Consider the following 16,740-nt stretch of genomic DNA (forward strand, 5'->3'; position numbering starts at 1 on the left):
AGGTAACTCTACAGGATTGGCAGGGCTCTCTATCCCTCTCTACCAGCCCACAGCATGCCGGTAAAAATAATAATTGCAGGCTAGTAACGTTGGTGGGCTTATTTGCAAGGCTGCTTTAAAGCAATAATCACAGGGAAGAAAAACAGCTGGGGATGATTTGGTTTGGAGAGGAAAGTGCCGGTATACATGTGTGTCTGAAACATTCAGCTCCTCATCCCACCTCCCACCCCAAATTTTCTTTCTCCCCCTCCTCCCAATATCACTTTACATGACCTGAGTAGGGTCACGATGACCTGCTGTTTGTCCCCGATCTAGCTGAAAAAAAAGATCACTGCAAAGAAATCAAAGCTTGTTTTGAAAATTGTTCTTTAATTAATAATATTAATCTGTATTCAAAAGGTGGATTCTTTTGGCAACAAAATTCTCCCCTCTCCCCAGCTAAGGTTATTGAAGGCCATTCGGAAACGATGGTCACCTTGGTGTGTGTTTTCTGTTCTCTTAAACATCCCAAGATATACTGAGGATTTTGGGAGGGGGCTCTCGTTTGTATTTTCCACCCCAGATTTCCTCACATTGGCACAGAAAGTGGGGTGGAGTTTCATGTGTATGTCTCTGCCCCAAATATTGAAAGAATCTCAGGATTTGTGAGGTTGTTCCTGTGTATCGTTTGTGTTATCCTGCCCCAACCCCGCCGACTTCTTGAGGTTCGGAACATTAATATAGAAGGAAACCATCCTGCTTGAGCTTTTGTGGCCGGTGGCTCCTGAAGCTCACAGAATGTCCCTCAGATATCTTGGGAGTGTCCTCATGGGGGATAGTCTCCTACATTTATATGCCCTACCAGAACATTCTGAGGTGTTTGCCGCATCTGGGGAACAGCTGTCTGCCCAATGCAGTTTGGCTGTGCTGCCCCAAATTTGGGTTACATTCTCTCTCCCTCATGTTTTGGATTCACGGAGATTTTGAGTGTGTTTGAACAAAAAGCCAATTGCTTTTGGGAATAAGCAGGGACAAGATTCTAGCCCTCAAGCATCTGGGAAAGGCGCAATCCCTTTAAAGATATGGCTGTTCAATTGAGTATGCCACGGTCTGTTGATAAATAGCAGTGGCCTCATTTTTAGAAACCTCTGGAAGCCGTATTGTGTGGGTGTGCATGTGTGTCCCAAACACCCCTGAGGCATACATTCCATGGTTGTTCACAGGCATCCTGATATTCCCCTTTCGCATGGTGGAAGGCAGTCTGGTCACCCAGAAGTGGGAGGTTACAACTTCCTCAGTTAGACATCAAATTCTGAAGGAGCCACAGCCACCCTCACACATTCAACTGGCTGCAGCGCATCTCAGCTACATGACAGTTTTCGGAGGACGTGTACCATCCACTACAAGAGAGAAGGGGGAAAATGCAGGTTATGGAAAGGGATTTGTTTTTAAACAGATCCTGCCTGTGTGTCAAATGCTCCAACTGACCCTGTTTGCAGGGATAGTCCCTGTTTTCTAGTAACTCACTGTCCTGTTTTGGTCTTTTGAGGAACAAAGCCTATCCTTTAATTCCCCCCCCCCCAATTTATCTTACTTAAAAATCCAAGGCAACTAAATCCAAGGCAGTAGTAGACAGGAATCCTATACTGCCTAACCTGGTAGTAAGCCCTGCTAAAGTCCGTAAGACTTGCTTCTGAGTAGATGCATATAGGATTGCACTGATTAACAAACAGGCGGACTACAGTTCCCATAATCTCTGCTTGTTGGCCATGCTGGGGCTGATGGGATTTGGAGTTCAACAACGTCTGGAGGGAATGCATCTCCTTTTCCAGACATTTTTTAAGATTGTCATTAGTCTCTTTTTTAAAAAAATCAACATGCATTGCTTTATTTTGATTGTAAGTCACCTTGAATGGCTGATAGAAAGGCAGGCTGCACATGCTGTAAGTAAACTGATGGATGGAAGGAAGGAAGGAAGGAAGGAAGGAAGGAAGGAAGGAAGGAAGGAAGGAAGGAGAGTAAAACCTAGCAGGTCTGAGCATGAAAGAACAGAGCTCAAATTCCTGGCCTGCATACCATGGAGCCTGTAGTTGCCCCCCTTGCAACGTCGAGTGGGGCGCCGTGGGTCTCGGTTGCCCCGAAGGCTTCGATGAAGGAGGGGCTGGAGGGGTCTCGAATTGTCACTCATGCTCCGGAAGATTTGGGAAGGGAGGTTCTGGCTGAGAAGACGAAGGGAGTGTATCTGCAGAAGAGAGAGAAGTGGGGAAAGGAGGTCAAGAAGGAAGTAGAGGATCAGGACTCCTAGGTTTTCGGGAAGGGCTGGGTGTGGGGCAGGTGAATCTAATGGGGAGAGTGAGTTAAGGAGCTTCTCTTGATGCTGGGAAATCCAGAGACTCCACTGCCCCAGGCAGGAACCTACTTGTACAGAGGTCATGTTGATGGGTCGGTCAATAAGGATCCAAGTGGCTGTTTCGTAGCACGGAGGGGTCGACATGGATCCTTGGTAAGTAATGAAGCCAAAAGTCTCTGGGTAGAGATCTTCCAGACTCAGGTCATGTAGAAGATAAGCATCATCTGTCGTGAGAGAGAGGTGCACACAGAGGCGAGTATCAGAAGAAGGGCCCTATGGGATTGGATCAAAGGTTCGTCTAGTCCAGAACTTTGTCCCCCAAAGTGGCTCTGGCGGTTCCTTCTGGGAAACTTAAGGTAACACCCCTCCCCTGTTGTTTGTGTGCAGCACACAGGATTGAAGACATCTGCACAGGTGAGATTCCACATAGCCGAGTCACAGAGCTAGAGACCTGCTGTTCCTGAACGTTGGTTAAAACAATCTAGGCTAGTGGCCATTCCATTTTTATGAGACGTGACAAAAAAAAGGTATATTTTTATTTACTCTCTCTCTCTACATGCTATTCTCCATTTTTAAAACTCCTGTCATGTCCTCTCCCACAACCGCCACCTCCCTGGTTAGCTTTCCCAGTCCTGACCATCTTTGCCAAGGGACCTCTAACGTAGTCCTCTTCCCACTTACTCTTGTACGAGATGCGGGTGATGGTCTCTCTGTTTAACAGCCTGGTTAGGAATGGGTTGGGGCTTGGTCCAATCTGCAAAGAGAAATGAAACAAAGGCCTTGCATTTTGTCCTCTGATCTCCTGCCCAACCTTGAGCTGGCCAGGGACCCATCTGGCACGCCCTAGATTTTTATTTTATTTTTTGTAGGGTTGGAAGGGAGAGGGAGAGACTCACATCAGCAAAGATCGAAATGACAGCCAAACCATTGGGATTGCGTGACGCCTCTGAGATATTGGGGTAGAGCTCTTGGTTGTAGTGGATCAGCTGCACCTAGAGGTGGGAACAAAAGAGAAAAAGGCATATGCAGACGTAAATAAAGCTTGCATTTTGCAGATGTAGAATGACCAATATACTTATTACATTTACATCCTGCCTTTCCTCTCAGGATCCTAAAGCAGTATACACGGATCTCCTCCTCTCCCCCCCTTTTTTGTCCTTCTCGCTCTTTTATCCTTCCAACCACCCTGTGAGGTGGGCTAAGCTGACAGATAATCACCCAGTGGCTCAGTGCGGATTTGAGGGTGTCCTCAATCCTAATGCAACAACTCTGAGCTTTTAAGAACATTACTATTTACTTACAGCCTTTGTGGTCTGTGCGATTTATTGGTATTGGTTTTTTAGGGCTGCAGTCTAACACAGCTGGTGTAGAAACCCTTTAAACGAATGTGAGGTTGATTTGAGGAAAAGTTTTAATGGCACTCGATTTTTCTGTGTGTATAGATCGGCCCTTGAGCTAAGAGTATCCACAAAATGCACCAGTCTGAGCGGGGCCTGAGATCACCTCGGCAGAGAAGCTCTCGCTGTCTATCCGATGCTCGGAGCCAAACCCGTCTTCACTGCCAAAGTGCAGGCGCAGCTCCTGGAGGCGGTGACTGTACAGCAGAGGCCCTCCAGAAACGTTGACCAGCTGCAGTGGGTCTGGGCGGAAGGAGACATGCCGTCCCGTGTTGTACATGGTGCCACTGATCTGCGGGGTGAGATGATGTAACAGGGAAAAATCCAGTGGCACGAGTATTATTTACACCCTTGGTTCACCCCAGCCATAACGAGGGACATTTCCTTCTCGGTGGTGGCACTCAAACCATGGAACACTGCCCCAGTTGGCACTTTCCCTTGTTTCTCCAGGTAAAATGCCTACACTGTTGCAGTGAGCTTGTAGCATGATTGATGACTGAGCTACCGTTTTCCCTTTGGTTACGCTAAGGAGATTTTATCTGCTGTGCTTCTTTAAAATTAATGTTTATAATATTTTATTACTCTGGTTTTAAGCTCCGTTTGGTCACGGCCTTCAGGGCCCAGGTGATGGGACAGAAGAGTGGAGTTAAAATATGTCAGTTATGGATTATGGCAAAGCAACTTTCCTATTGAAATCAATGTGAAAAGATCCGGTGTGACTACTTCATGCTGTGCACACACCCCTGTTTACTCTGCATACAATATGTTCCCACCACTGGTTTGGAAAGCAATGTATGCACCACTTTACCCACAATCCACATCTATCCTGTTGTTTCTTATGAAATGCTACTTTTTGATATGTTTTCGCAAAACTTGCTTTGATCCAAGTTGGAAGGGAGAAGAGAGCTAGCAGTATTTTAAGATGATAATAAACATGCAGCCTCAATCTGGATCCATTCTGATGTTGATTATTACTGCAAGCCTAGGCACAGTTAAAGATAAAGGGACCCCTGACCGTTAGGTCCAGTCGCAGAGGACTCTGAGGTTGCGGCACTCATTTCACTTCCGGGTCATGTGGCCAGCATGACTAAGCCGCTTCTGGCAAACCAGAGCAGGGCACGGAAATGCCGTTTACCTTCCTGCCGGAGTGGTACCTATTTATCTATTTGCACTTTGATGTGCTTTCGAACTGCTAGGTGGGCAGGAGCTAGGACAGAGCAACAGGAGCTCACCCCGTCGCGGGGATTTGAACCGCTGAACTTCTGATCGGCAAGCCCTAGGCTCTGCTGTTACCGGGAAGTAAATTCAATGAACCTTACAAACACCTTTGTGCATGGCATTCCATGCACAAGCACACACCTTTTTCCCGCCCGTGCTTAGTCGAAGTGGAGGGAGGAAAGGATCATACACCATTTGGCTTGTGTTGACATCCACGGGCGACTGGCGCTTGCCAATGGCGCAGAGGCTCCAAGCCGAATTCACAAGACCCCAGAATGGAGGACCTGGAAGAGGAAAAACAAGGAGCCCTGTGGAATCCTTGCGCAAAAGCCGAGGAAGTGATTCACTTTCATCTGCTTGCCCATGAGGTGCAGATGGAGGGTTGGAAAGAGATGGTACCTGGGGAGTGCTTCAGCGAGACCATGTAGGGAGAATGGGGGGGGGAGGTAGGTAGAGCACGCAATGGTGATTGTGTTCAACAGCTTCCAGTGTTAATTTTTGAAATGCATAGATACAGGGTGCCTCCAGATGTCCTTTTTATTGTGCATACATCATGACTGCACTCTTAATGGCTTCAGGGTGGTTAGTTTCAATACTGTTGGTGCCTGCAAAAGTTGCTGGCGGGGGAGAGGGATACATACTGCTTTGTTTTCACCAGTGTTCCAGGGGGTGCCTTTGTTTTATTTTGTTTTGTGCCATTACGTTTTCCTTCCACTGCTATGCAGGGCTGCCCCACCAGACAGCAATTATGCAGTAACACTGGGGGAACGTCGCAGGTGTGTGAGCAGCCCAGTATAACTCTAGCAGTAATGCACAATTTATTGTGTCAAGGGCACGTTGGGAGGAACATCCACATGCGAAAACCCACCCCACCAATCTGGATGGAACAATAGATGTGGAGGACCATTTTCACACAAAAGGCTTGAAAGCCCTCACTTTGCTGCTAGCTGCTAAGGGCTATTGGGCTGCATGGATTTTGTGTGAAGGCATATATGCTGTTACTAGTTATTTATTGAATCTATACCTCACCCTTTCTCCCCAAGGAGTGGCAAACAGAAGAGTCACAATTTAAAACAAAAGCAGAGCAAAAAGCATTCTAAAACAGCCTCAACATTCCAAAAACAACTACAGTGGTACCTCGGGTTAAGTACTTAATTCGTTCTGGAGGTCCGTTCTTAACCTGAAACTGTTCTTAACCTGAAGCACCACTTTAGCTAATGGGCCTCCTGCTGCCGCCGCAGCACGATCTCTGTTCTCATCCTGAAGCAAAGTTCTTAACCTGAAGCACTATTTCTGGGTTAGCGGAGTCTGTATCCTGAAGCGTCTGTAACCTGAAGCGTATATAACCTGAGGTACCACTGTACAATTAAGAACACTTTCAGTTACAAAGTACTGTATTCTAAAAGCAATTCTGGTAAGAACAGACTTCCAGCCAACGATCACAAGAGTTGCCAGGAACAGTCACGAAATGCCTGAAGAAACAAGCATGCTTCATATTCTTCCTTCAAGTTGATAATGATGGAGGGCATTACACAACAGGGGAATCACCACTGAAAAGGCCCTGCTATGGATCAGTGGAAGCTGGTGAATGAGGCTCCACCCGGAGGAACCTTCATCTGCCACCAGCCACTATCCCCATCTACCTGCCTTCTTATTTACAGCCAATCCAGGGAGTAGCCCTGCCTGTCACCTTCCTCCTCCTTAGGAGAAGGAATTAGTGTTGCCCTTTTCCGTGATTGCTCTGGCTCCCCCTGTTGTTGGTCTCTCTACCTTCTGCCCTGTCACTCCCAGCAGGCAACAAACAGCCAGCCCTGAACATTGCTGTCAACAGTAAGCCAACTTGAAGGTCTTTGCTCAAAAAGTGGAGTGTGAAACTTCTACATGAATAAGTTGATGGTAGATGTGTGTGTGTGTGTGTATGTATGCACACAGATGTGTTAACTAAGCATGTAATGTATTATCACAAGAGCTAAGAGTACAAGCAAGAGAACAGAGAGGGGCAGGTGAGAGTTACTCTGCCTGCATGTATATTTTTAACCAGGAACAGATGTGGCTGTGCAATATATTTCAGGCTAAAAGGAATCAGGTGGTGTGTCTGTTGTTACCCGGGTGTTATGTTACATTACTGCTTAATTTATACACCCCCAAGGCAAAGCCATACACACCATAGAATCATAGAATTGTATGGTCGGAAAGGACCCCAATGCAGAAATCTCAACTAAAGCATCCATGACAGATGGCCATCCAACCTCTGCTTAAAAATCTCCAAGGAAGGAGAGTCCACAACCTCTCGAGGGAGACCGTGCCACTGTCAAACAGCTCTTACTGTCAGAAAGTTCTTCCTGATACTGTATTTAGTCGGAATCTGCCTTCTTGTATATCGAAGCCATTGGTTCTGGTCCGAGCCTCCGGAGCAGGAGAAAACTAGCACACTCCATCTTCCATGTGACAGCCCTTGAGATATCTGAAGTTCGCTATCGTGCCTCCTCTTTGTCTCCTCTTTCCCATATCCAGCTCTTTCAACCATTCCCCATAAGGCTTGCTTTCCAGACCCTCGATAATCTTGGTCCCCCTCCTCTGCACATATTCCAGCTCATCAAGATACATCTACAAGTGTGTAGATATATCTGTCTTGTGCAGCCACTGCCAACTTGATGCCCTCCAGGTGGTGCTGGACTACAGTTCCCATCAGCCCCAGCTGGTGCACCTGATGGGAATCGTAGCACGCCAACATCTGGAGGGCACCAGCTTGGTGAAGACTGCGTGTGACTGTGTGCACTGGGCATTTGAAGATGGGAAACTGTTGTGCACATGAATTTCAGCAAAGCAATGCATCTGGTCCCGTTCTCTCTGTGGCTGTCCCTTCATCTCTCTCTGTGTGCCCAAGCTTGCTTCATTCCTGATTCCTTCTGTGGTTCCTGTATGCTGGTGCTTTTTTTTGGTGCATTCTAATGTCTATGTGTATATACTTAATTGTTTTCCTCCTGTCAGCATATGGGGGGCAGGGAAAGGCAGACACATTCTTTGCCCCTTCCCTTTTCACACTCCTGGGGTCCTGGGGAGTAGGGTGGTGGTGATGATAATATTGTGGTGTCGTCCCCCTCAATCCTATCATGCCACCGGCGTGCCCCCTTGATCCCCCGCTTGCCTGCCTGCCTACCCGCCCACCCCCCAACGCTGTGGTCCCATTTCTCTTTGCCTGCTGCTCGCTGCATCGCTGGAGCGGGCGAGGGAGATATTAAATATTAATGCAGCCTCTTGCAGTTGCTGAGCCCAGCCCCCCACCCCGGCTCTCGGCACTGCGCACAGGCACGGCGCAGCAGCCGCCGCCGCCGCCACCTCCAGCGCTGGCACTCCTCCTCTCGCAGCAAGGCGATGGAGGAGACACCATCCCCTTGGGACACCACGAGTCATCCCCAACCTTCGACGCAGGGGGTCACGAGCGAGGCATATGTCTCTCTCTCTCTGTGTTCATTCCCCATCTGGCATCCAGGACCTAATTGGCTGTCTGGCATCGGTGCCAACATTCCGCGCCGAGGAAACCCAAATCCTGAGCTCAGAATTAATCATGCAAATTAAGCCCGCTGACAAGGCATCTGCTTCACCGGCCGAGCTTCTCATTCCGAGGGCAAAGCTGGGAGTCAGGTGAACCCCACCCAACACCCCCAACCGGCACAGGAAAACACACGTCCACGGCGTTTTGGAAGTTTCGAAGGAGCCACAGTCGGGGGGGGGGGGGAGGGAGAAATGGGAAGATGAAATACTGTGGTGGGAGGGGGCGGAGAAGCGGAGAGGAGAGAGGGAAGTGAGACAGGGAAGCAGGTTCTTCCTAACGGTTCGTCGGAATCTCCTTCCTTGTAACGGATTCGAATGACGAGGAAAGAGATTCCAACTAAGCGTCAGGAATGTTTGACGGGGAACGGGCTACCGCGGAAGGTGGTGGACTCTCCTTCATCGAAGGTCTTTAAGCAGAGGTTGGGTGGCCATCTGTCAGGGTTTTTGGAGTTGTGAATCCTGCGTTTGCAGGGGGCTGGACTAGATGACCCTCAGGGTCCCTTATAACTCGACAGTTCTATGATTCTAGGTGGGCAAAGCTCCAAGGGCTCAGATGAACCACCTTCTGAAGTCCCCCCAAAGGTGGGGAAAGATGTCATGGCACAGATGCTCCACCTTCTGAGGAGGGAACTACATCTTTTATGCTTTCTCAGCTTTTATGAGATGCTGCCTGAGCATGGTCAACCTTATTGCCCCCAGTATGATGAGGATTAGACCCATGTCTTACCTTTAAATGAAGGATGTGTGTATTTTTATTTTAAATGGTGACAAAGATATCCGACCTCTACTTGTACCAATCAACACGTGGAAAGCAGGAAGGCAGATTTTTTTAATTCTTTAAAAAGATGAGATGTCTTCCCTTATAAGGATGTTTCCAAACTTTGGGCTATAGCTAAACCTGCAGCTCTGAAGGCACAATTAACTTCACAGGCATGACACAGAGCAACTTCTCTCTCTCCCTCTGGCCCACAAACACCCCCCAAATCAGGGTTGGGAGAATCTCCAGAGCAGATTTGAGGTAGGAAAGCAAATGGAAGGAGAACTAGTGGTTCTGTTGGAGCATCATTGGATACAAGCCTTTCCCTCCAAGTGGCCAAAGGGAATAACTTACACGATAGGGGCAGACAAACATTTTTATCGCCTGCTATCCTGCCTCCAGGATGACTCGTCCACCCTGTCCCCTTATTTTTCTCCCACCTTGTTCCCAAGATAGCCCACCGTTCACCCCTTCATTTCACATATTCCTCTGCTCTTTCTTTCCCAAAAATATGGCCGTGTGGCACCAATCACACTCCTCTATCCACCTCTCCATTTGCCCTTTTCCATTCACCATCTACCCGAATGAAGAAGAAGAAGATGAAGAAGAATAGGAGGAGGAGGAGGAGTTTGGATTTGATATCCCGCTTTATCACTACCCAAAGGAGTCTCAAAGCGGCTAACGTTCTCCTTTCCCCTCCTCCCCCACAACAAACACTGTGAGGTGAGTGGGGCTGAGAGACTTCAGAGAAGTGTGACTGGCCCAAGGTCACCCAGCAGCTGCATGTGGAGGAGCGGGGACGCGAACCCGGTTCCCCAGGTTACCAATCTACCGCTCTTAACCACTACACCACACTGACTTCCTAGGAAAACCAGAAGTGCTGCTGCATCAGACCAATGGCCTGGCTAGACCAACACCCTCCTCCCCACAACCAGTTGCCCACAGGTGGGGTAGGAGGACACTGGCCCTCTCGCTCTGCCATCCCTCAAGACCAGAGCTATATTGCCTCTGGGATACTTGAGGTCCTATATAAGCCACCATGAGTAACAGACATCAATGGGCAGTAGCTCTCCAAGGTTTCATACAGGGCAAATTCCCAGCCACTATCCTATCTTTGATGGATTGGATGAAAAATCATGGACGTTAAGGCTATTGCTCCATCTCTTGAAACCACAGGAGGCTCTTGTGTTCGGATCCTGCTTGCTGGTTTCCCACAGGTATCTGGCTGGCCACAGAGAGAACAGGATGCTGCACTCGATGGGTGGACCATTGGCCCAACCCACCAGGCTCTTCTTATGTTCTTACTTGGAGAAGCTGAGGGTCAAACCTGGGACCTTGTGCATGCAAAACTGATGTCCTACCACTGCGCTACAGGCCTTCCCTATCTTCTGGCATCATTTAATGGTTCACTGCATGAAGCAGCCTGGCTAACTCATTTGGTTAGAGTGTGGTGTTGATAAACGCCAAGGTCGCGGGTTTGATCCCCGTATGGGACAGTTGCACATTCCTTCCAACTCTACATTTCCATGATTCTAAGACCTTCCTCTTGTCTGTCTTGATGTGTCTATCACTCAGTTTCATTGGATGAGCACAGGTTCTGGTATTGAGGGAGAAAAGCTGTGTTTTGTCCACTGCCTTGACACCCTACATAATCTTTACGTACTTTGATCATGTCCCCCTCTTAGTCACCTTCTACCTAAGCCAAAAAGACCCACAAACATTGTAATCTTTCATCATAGGGAAGTTGCCCAGCCTTTGATAATTTTGGTTGCCCTTTTCTAGCTGCACAATATCCTTTTGGTGATGCTTGCTAGATCAGGCTAAGCTCACACCCATATTTCTGAAACGCTCTTACACTATTTTAAGAGTAATGGCTTCCACTCCGCCCCCCACCACCAGAAATAAATAAATCTCAGGAACTGTGTGGAAGGGTGCCGACCTCACAGAGCTATAATTGCGAGCCCCTTTCACAAACTACAGTTCCCAGGATTCTCTGTGAGTGCTTAAGTGGCGTGGAAGTGCCTTTGCCCATCTAACCCAGTACTGTTTGCTGTGACTGCCCAGACAGTCTCCACTTGCTTCCTGATTCTATTAAACTAGTCATGCTGGGGAACTGAACCTGGGCTTGTCTGCCTGAAAAGCTTGTGCTCTTCCACTGAGCCACGGCCTCTGCAAGATCCCTCAATCCTGAGTGAGAAGGCTGACCGGGACCCGGCTGGTCTACTGATTTCCCTAACATCATGTGGCCGAGAGTTCCACAGGGCACCAGCCAACTGAATGGTTGTGATGCAGCTGATTATAGGATCCGCTCACAAGAACAGTCAACGCTAGAGGGATTTCCGGTCACCTGATCTAGGAGAGTTGTCTGAGTTGGGCATGTTAAGAAGGCAAGCGAGAAAGGAAGGAGCATACCCCCCACCCCACCCCACCCCACCCCACCAGTGGTCATTTTGTACCTGGAACGAAGCTACCGTGAAGTGTCTCCTTGTATGCCCACCAATCCTCGTAGGTCTTTGCAGGAACAAACTGCACTGCAGGGATAAAAGGGGGGGGAGGGTTAATTAGTGGGGCAATTGAAGCGGGAGACAAAAGCATGGAAGCTTAATTGCAACACTGACTTATACTGAATCACACCATTGATCCATTTATATTGTCTATATACTGATAGACCGCAGTTCTCCCAGATTTCAGGCAGGGGTCCCTCACAGCCCTAACTGGAGATGGCGGGGATTGAACCTGAGACCTTCTGCATGCAAAGCAGATGCTCTACCACTGAGCTATATGCTACCTACACCTCTGCTTCTCTCTCTCCCCCCCCCCCCCATCAATGGATGGCAGGCATGTCAATGGATTGCACAGAAAACACATGAATGAACAAGGGAGTGCTGCTGAGGTTCTTCGGGGAGACAGAGATACTGGAGCTCAAGGAAATGTAGCTGCACCCCCTGCCTTTGGAAGCCTCCACAAGGAGAGTGTTCTGCACATGCTCAGAGACACCTTTGGTCCTCTACTTCTTTTTAAAATTACTTTGTGGAATGCTTTTGATGGAAAGGAATATTATGGGGGTGGGGGTGGGTTTGAGCCCTGTGGTAAAAAATTAAGAAAGCGCAGGGAGAGAAAATACAAATGGAGATATGGAGGGGAAGAGACCGAGGAAAGAGGTGAGAATGGATAGATCAAGAAAGGAAAGGCTACAAAGGAGACCTGATAAGCTAGTGAACATAAATTAGGAGGGTGATCTGTATGTGGTTATAAATAGCATATATTGAGGGGGGGGAATGGAAAGAAGGGGAGAGATAGATGGATAGATAGAAAGATAGACAGACGAATGATAGAGATAAGATAAAAGACAAGACAAGATAGATAGTCCGACTGGTCGCTAGCTCTTATCTTTTTCTTTCAGGGAATTCCCGTTCTCTTTGCATCCACCAACTTAACCCCCCACCCACCCCCAGATCCCAAGCTAATATTTTCTCTCTCTCTCACCCCGCGCCCCACTTTCCCCATTCATCTCCCTCTCTCTCTCTCTCTCTCTCTCTCTCTCTCTCTCTCTCTCTCTCTCTCTCTCTCTCTCTCTCTCTCTCTCTCTCTCTCTCTCTCTCTCTCTCTTTCTTACCAGCCATACAAGTTGCCGTCAGGACTCCCAACAGGCAAAGCCCCCCCAGGCTGGTGCCCATCGTGGTTTGGGAGTAGCAGGAGGAGGTTGCTGTGGGGCGGGGGGGGGGTATCTCAGACCTGGAGGAGGCGCCCCCTCCTCGGCATCCCGCGTGGAGGTGCCCCCCTCCGGGTGCGCAGCCTCTGGAGGTGGCCCCCGCCACCCCCCGCGATCCACGTGCGGTCCGGTGAGTCCTGGGGGTGGGGTGGGGGGCGCGCGTCAGACAACACCTCTCACCCCCGAAAGCCCTCTGCCCTCCCCATGCCCCTCTCTCTTTCTAATCTTCTCGCCTCCCCCCACCTTCCCTAGCTCTCTTTCCTCCCCCGTCCCTCCATCTTCCTCCCGCCCCTTCTCCAGGGGATGCCCCCCCCCCGCCCCTCCTCTCGCAATGTTGATGAGATGGGGAAGATGGAGACGGCGTGGACGGGGAAGCGGGGAGGGGGAGGGAAGGAGGGCTTGGCCACTCGGGGTCGGATCACTCCGTGGGGCTGGACGGGCGGCACGAGAAACCCCCTCGCTCCCCGACTCCCTTCCAAAAGGGGGTTGTGCGGAGCTGTGGGACTCCCCGCGACGTGGGGTTGTGACGGCGGCGGCTGGGAATAGAGAATCACTGGGGAATAAGGCGAAGGGAGGGGAGGTGAAATGGCGGGAGGAGAAGAGCTTGGAAGTCCCTAACTTAACTTCTCCCTCTCTCCTCACCCACCTCTCCCTGACTCTCTCTGGCCCCCACTCCCCTTGCTTGTTGTGGGGTGTGCCCCCCACTTCTCCTTGTTTCCCCACCTTCTCTTATTCACCTGCCTGCCTCCCCCCCCCCCCACCTACCCTGGGCTTCCTTCCTCCCTCTCTTGCTCCCCACTCCTTCTGGGTTTCCCCCTCTGGTCCGCCGACCACCTTTCACCTATCCTGTTTTCTTCCCCCCTTTTTTGTATGTGACCCCCTCCCTCTTTTTGGGGGGGGGCTTCCCTGGTCCTGAACTCTCCCTGCTCCCCTCTGTCCTCCCCCCTCCCTACATCTCTCTCTCTCTCTCTCTCTCTCTCTCTCTCTCTCTCTCTCTCTCTCTCTCTCTCTCTCTCTCTCTCCTTTCCCTGCTTCCCCCTTCCCTTCTTCCCTGCCTCTTACAGCCTCGGCTTCCCTCCCCTCCTCCCCCCCTTCTCAAATGCACAGATCTTCTCTCTCACTTTCCCTTCCCCTCTCCCAAGGGACCCAAAGAGATGCAATTGAGGGAGAGGGAGAGGAGCGGGAGGAGGGAGAGATGTTTTAAGGTGGATCCGGAGGAAACCAGGGGATCCTCGGAAAGGTCTGGCGCTCACACGCCTGGATGCGGCTCAGGCAGCATCTGCTTGCCCCTCGAGATTATGTCATGTGGAGCCTGGTCGGGTTCACACGTTCATTTCCACGTGTTAGCATCCACAAGCACACTGCTGCCAAGCACAGGAGCAAGGACCACAGGTTGCCAGTTGCGTAGCGTGGGAGGTGCAGGGGGGCCGGCCGCACTGGGCGCAACATCTGGGGGTTAGGGTTAGGGGGCGCAAATCCACGGGTTAGGGGGTGCAAATCCACGGGTTAGGGGGCGCAAATTACTTGCCTTGCCCCGGGTGCTGACAACCCACGCTATGCCACTGCAGGTTGCGCACGCAGAGCGAGGCTTCATGCGCTGTGGATGCTGATGCCCCTTGAACTGATGGGGCAGAAGGCAAAGGAGGCCAACAGAAAGCAAAGACTCAGGACAGAAAAAAAAGAAAGTACTTCTTGGAATCATAGAACTGTAGAGTTGGAAGGGACCTGAAATGCAGGAACCTTTTTGCCCAGTATGGAGCTTGAACCCACAACGACCCTGAGATTAAGAGTCTCATGCTCTACTGAGTTGTCCTTCTTCAAGCAGTGCATAGTTAAACTGTGGAACTCAGTGCTGCAGGAGGCAAGGATGGCCACCAACTTGGATTGCTTTAGGAGTGGGCCAACTCATGGAGGAGAGGGCTATTGATGTCCACTAGTCATGATGGCTACATGCTTCTGAATACCATTTGCTAGAAACCGCAGGCAGGGAGAATGTTCTTTTGCTCAGGTCTTCCATGAGGGTTTCCCATTGTGGCCTCTGATTGGCCACTTGTGAGAACAGGATGCTGGACTAGATGGGTCATTGGCCTGATCCAACCAGGGTCTTCTTGGGTCCTTAAGGCAGAACCAATCACCAGCAGAGTAAGCTGATTCCAGTTTTGTCCCCATCCTTCTAAGTTCTAGAAGGGCTACCCTGAGACTAAGGAGGAGGAAGGGGACAGCGAAAGCCACCATGTGTGGGTTGAGGAAAGAAGGCAGGCAGGAGGCCAGACTGAGTTTGGTGGGGCAGCCTCTCAGTTGCCCCAATAGACCAGCTTCCAGTGCACTTGCTTGCCTTCAGACTATCAGTCAGCAGCTGGCAAACCCTGGGCCAAATCTGGCCTTGCTAGTTTCCCCGCCCACTAGTTGACAACCTGGGACATCTTCCTTAACCTGGTGCCCTCCAGGTATTTTGGAGAGCAACTCCCATCAGCCCCAGCTGGCCCAGAGATGATGGGCTCCATGGGGGATCCAGAGACTGATCTAGAACAATCCAAAAGGATACTGTAGAAAGGGGCATCTGTAGGAAAAGGGGCAACCGCAGCAACAGAAGTTGCTGGCAGACCCACATTTGCCAACAGAGGGTGAACAGCCAGTTCCCTGATTCCCATGCTCTTCTCAAAATGGTCTGCCAGGAAATTGGCTGCTAATCAAGGTATTATATTCCCATTACACCACCAGCCTGATCTGGAGATGCCTAGGATTGAACCATCAATGGAATCAGGCTAGCCATTGGAAAACATCAGGATTCTCCATGAATGGTTGGTTAGACAAAAAATGGGACGTGGTTCTGTCGGAAAGTTCGGCATAATAGTATCATATAAGAACCAAGGCAAACTGCTAAAAAAAGGCAAAATTGAAATTGCCGGTATACGGTGGCCTTTTCTGTCGTAAGGAGGGATGGCATTTTGTTACGTCTGCCGTTGACTCAGATTGTTTTATGGAGATTGTTTTATGGAGCTGATATATGCAGGTTCCACCCTTTTAATTTTCCCTAGTAAAATGTGCTCTTAAATACTGTGAGGACACAAATGACACAACACATTTTGATGTAAATCTCTTTATTGTAGGAGGCTGATATGTCCGCCTTACGTACCTCAAGGACTCTTGTTAACACGCCACTGTTTACTGTATGTATTTGCATTCTTTCCAAATTATTTTTATTAAGATCTCAAATTATAAGGAAGATGGATAAGATATAAAGATGGGGAAAGAAGAAACATAAATAACATGCAGCATTGTTGCAGAGAGGAAAAGAATATTATTACAAGACTTCCTTGTGTAAACAATTAAACTGTCAAACTTAAATATATATATGCATGTACAGGCTTGACAGTGAAATAAAAATAAAGATAAAAACATTGCTTCCTGTGCTCTCTCTTCTCAGTTTGTCATAATAAATGTGAAGATATATTCAGCCAGCTGTATGCTTTTTAAAAAATTATATATATATATTTGAAAATAATCATACACCTGACTGCATGGGCATAGCCAAGGGGGCCAGTTGCCTCCCTTAAATCAATAAAAAAACAATACAAATTTGAAGCCCCCCCACAAAAATTCTGGCTACACCTATGCCTGACTGAGTATATTTTCATAGAATCCAGACTGTGGAACTGCCCAACTATTTCATTTGTAAATGAAATAAAACCATACCATGTTGCAAAAAACCCGAATCATGTCTTGTTTACTATGTGCCCAGGGTACTTTTGATTTGTAAATGTTTGTATTG

At 49.1% G+C, this 16,740-nt stretch overlaps 1 protein-coding gene across 1 annotated transcript; it reads right to left on the reverse strand.

The window, feature by feature from the left end:
• Positions 1 to 349: 349 nt before the first annotated feature.
• Positions 350 to 12,989, reverse strand: CA11 (carbonic anhydrase 11). Its single transcript, XM_081886154.1, has 9 exons — positions 12,873 to 12,989; positions 11,713 to 11,787; positions 5,086 to 5,228; positions 3,833 to 4,018; positions 3,226 to 3,321; positions 3,011 to 3,083; positions 2,399 to 2,553; positions 2,056 to 2,221; positions 350 to 1,379 (listed from the first exon to the last, which is right to left on the reverse strand). The coding sequence occupies exons 1-9, from the start codon at positions 12,931 to 12,933 to the stop codon at positions 1,345 to 1,347; spliced, it is 990 nt and encodes a 329-aa protein (XP_081742280.1). The 5' UTR covers positions 12,934 to 12,989; the 3' UTR covers positions 350 to 1,344.
• Between the last annotated feature and the right edge of the window lie 3,751 nt (positions 12,990 to 16,740).

Source organism: Podarcis melisellensis (assembly GCF_964234715.1).
Source record: "Podarcis melisellensis genome assembly, chromosome: 13".
Lineage (NCBI taxonomy): Eukaryota > Metazoa > Chordata > Lepidosauria > Squamata > Lacertidae > Podarcis > Podarcis melisellensis.

What these genes read in the sequence shown, in the direction of transcription:
- CA11 (XM_081886154.1), bottom strand. Translation starts at nt 12,933, where the DNA reads ATGGGCACCAGCCTGGGGGGGCTTTGCCTGTTGGGAGTCCTGACGGCA. An exon ending in TAAGCACGGGCGGGAAAAAG is followed by an intron (nt 4,019 to 5,085) that starts GTGTGTGCTTGT and finishes CTCACCCCGCAG; the next exon opens with ATCAGTGGCACCATGTACAA. An exon ending in TCAACATGACCTCTGTACAA is followed by an intron (nt 2,222 to 2,398) that starts GTAGGTTCCTGC and finishes TCTCTTCTGCAG; the next exon opens with ATACACTCCCTTCGTCTTCT.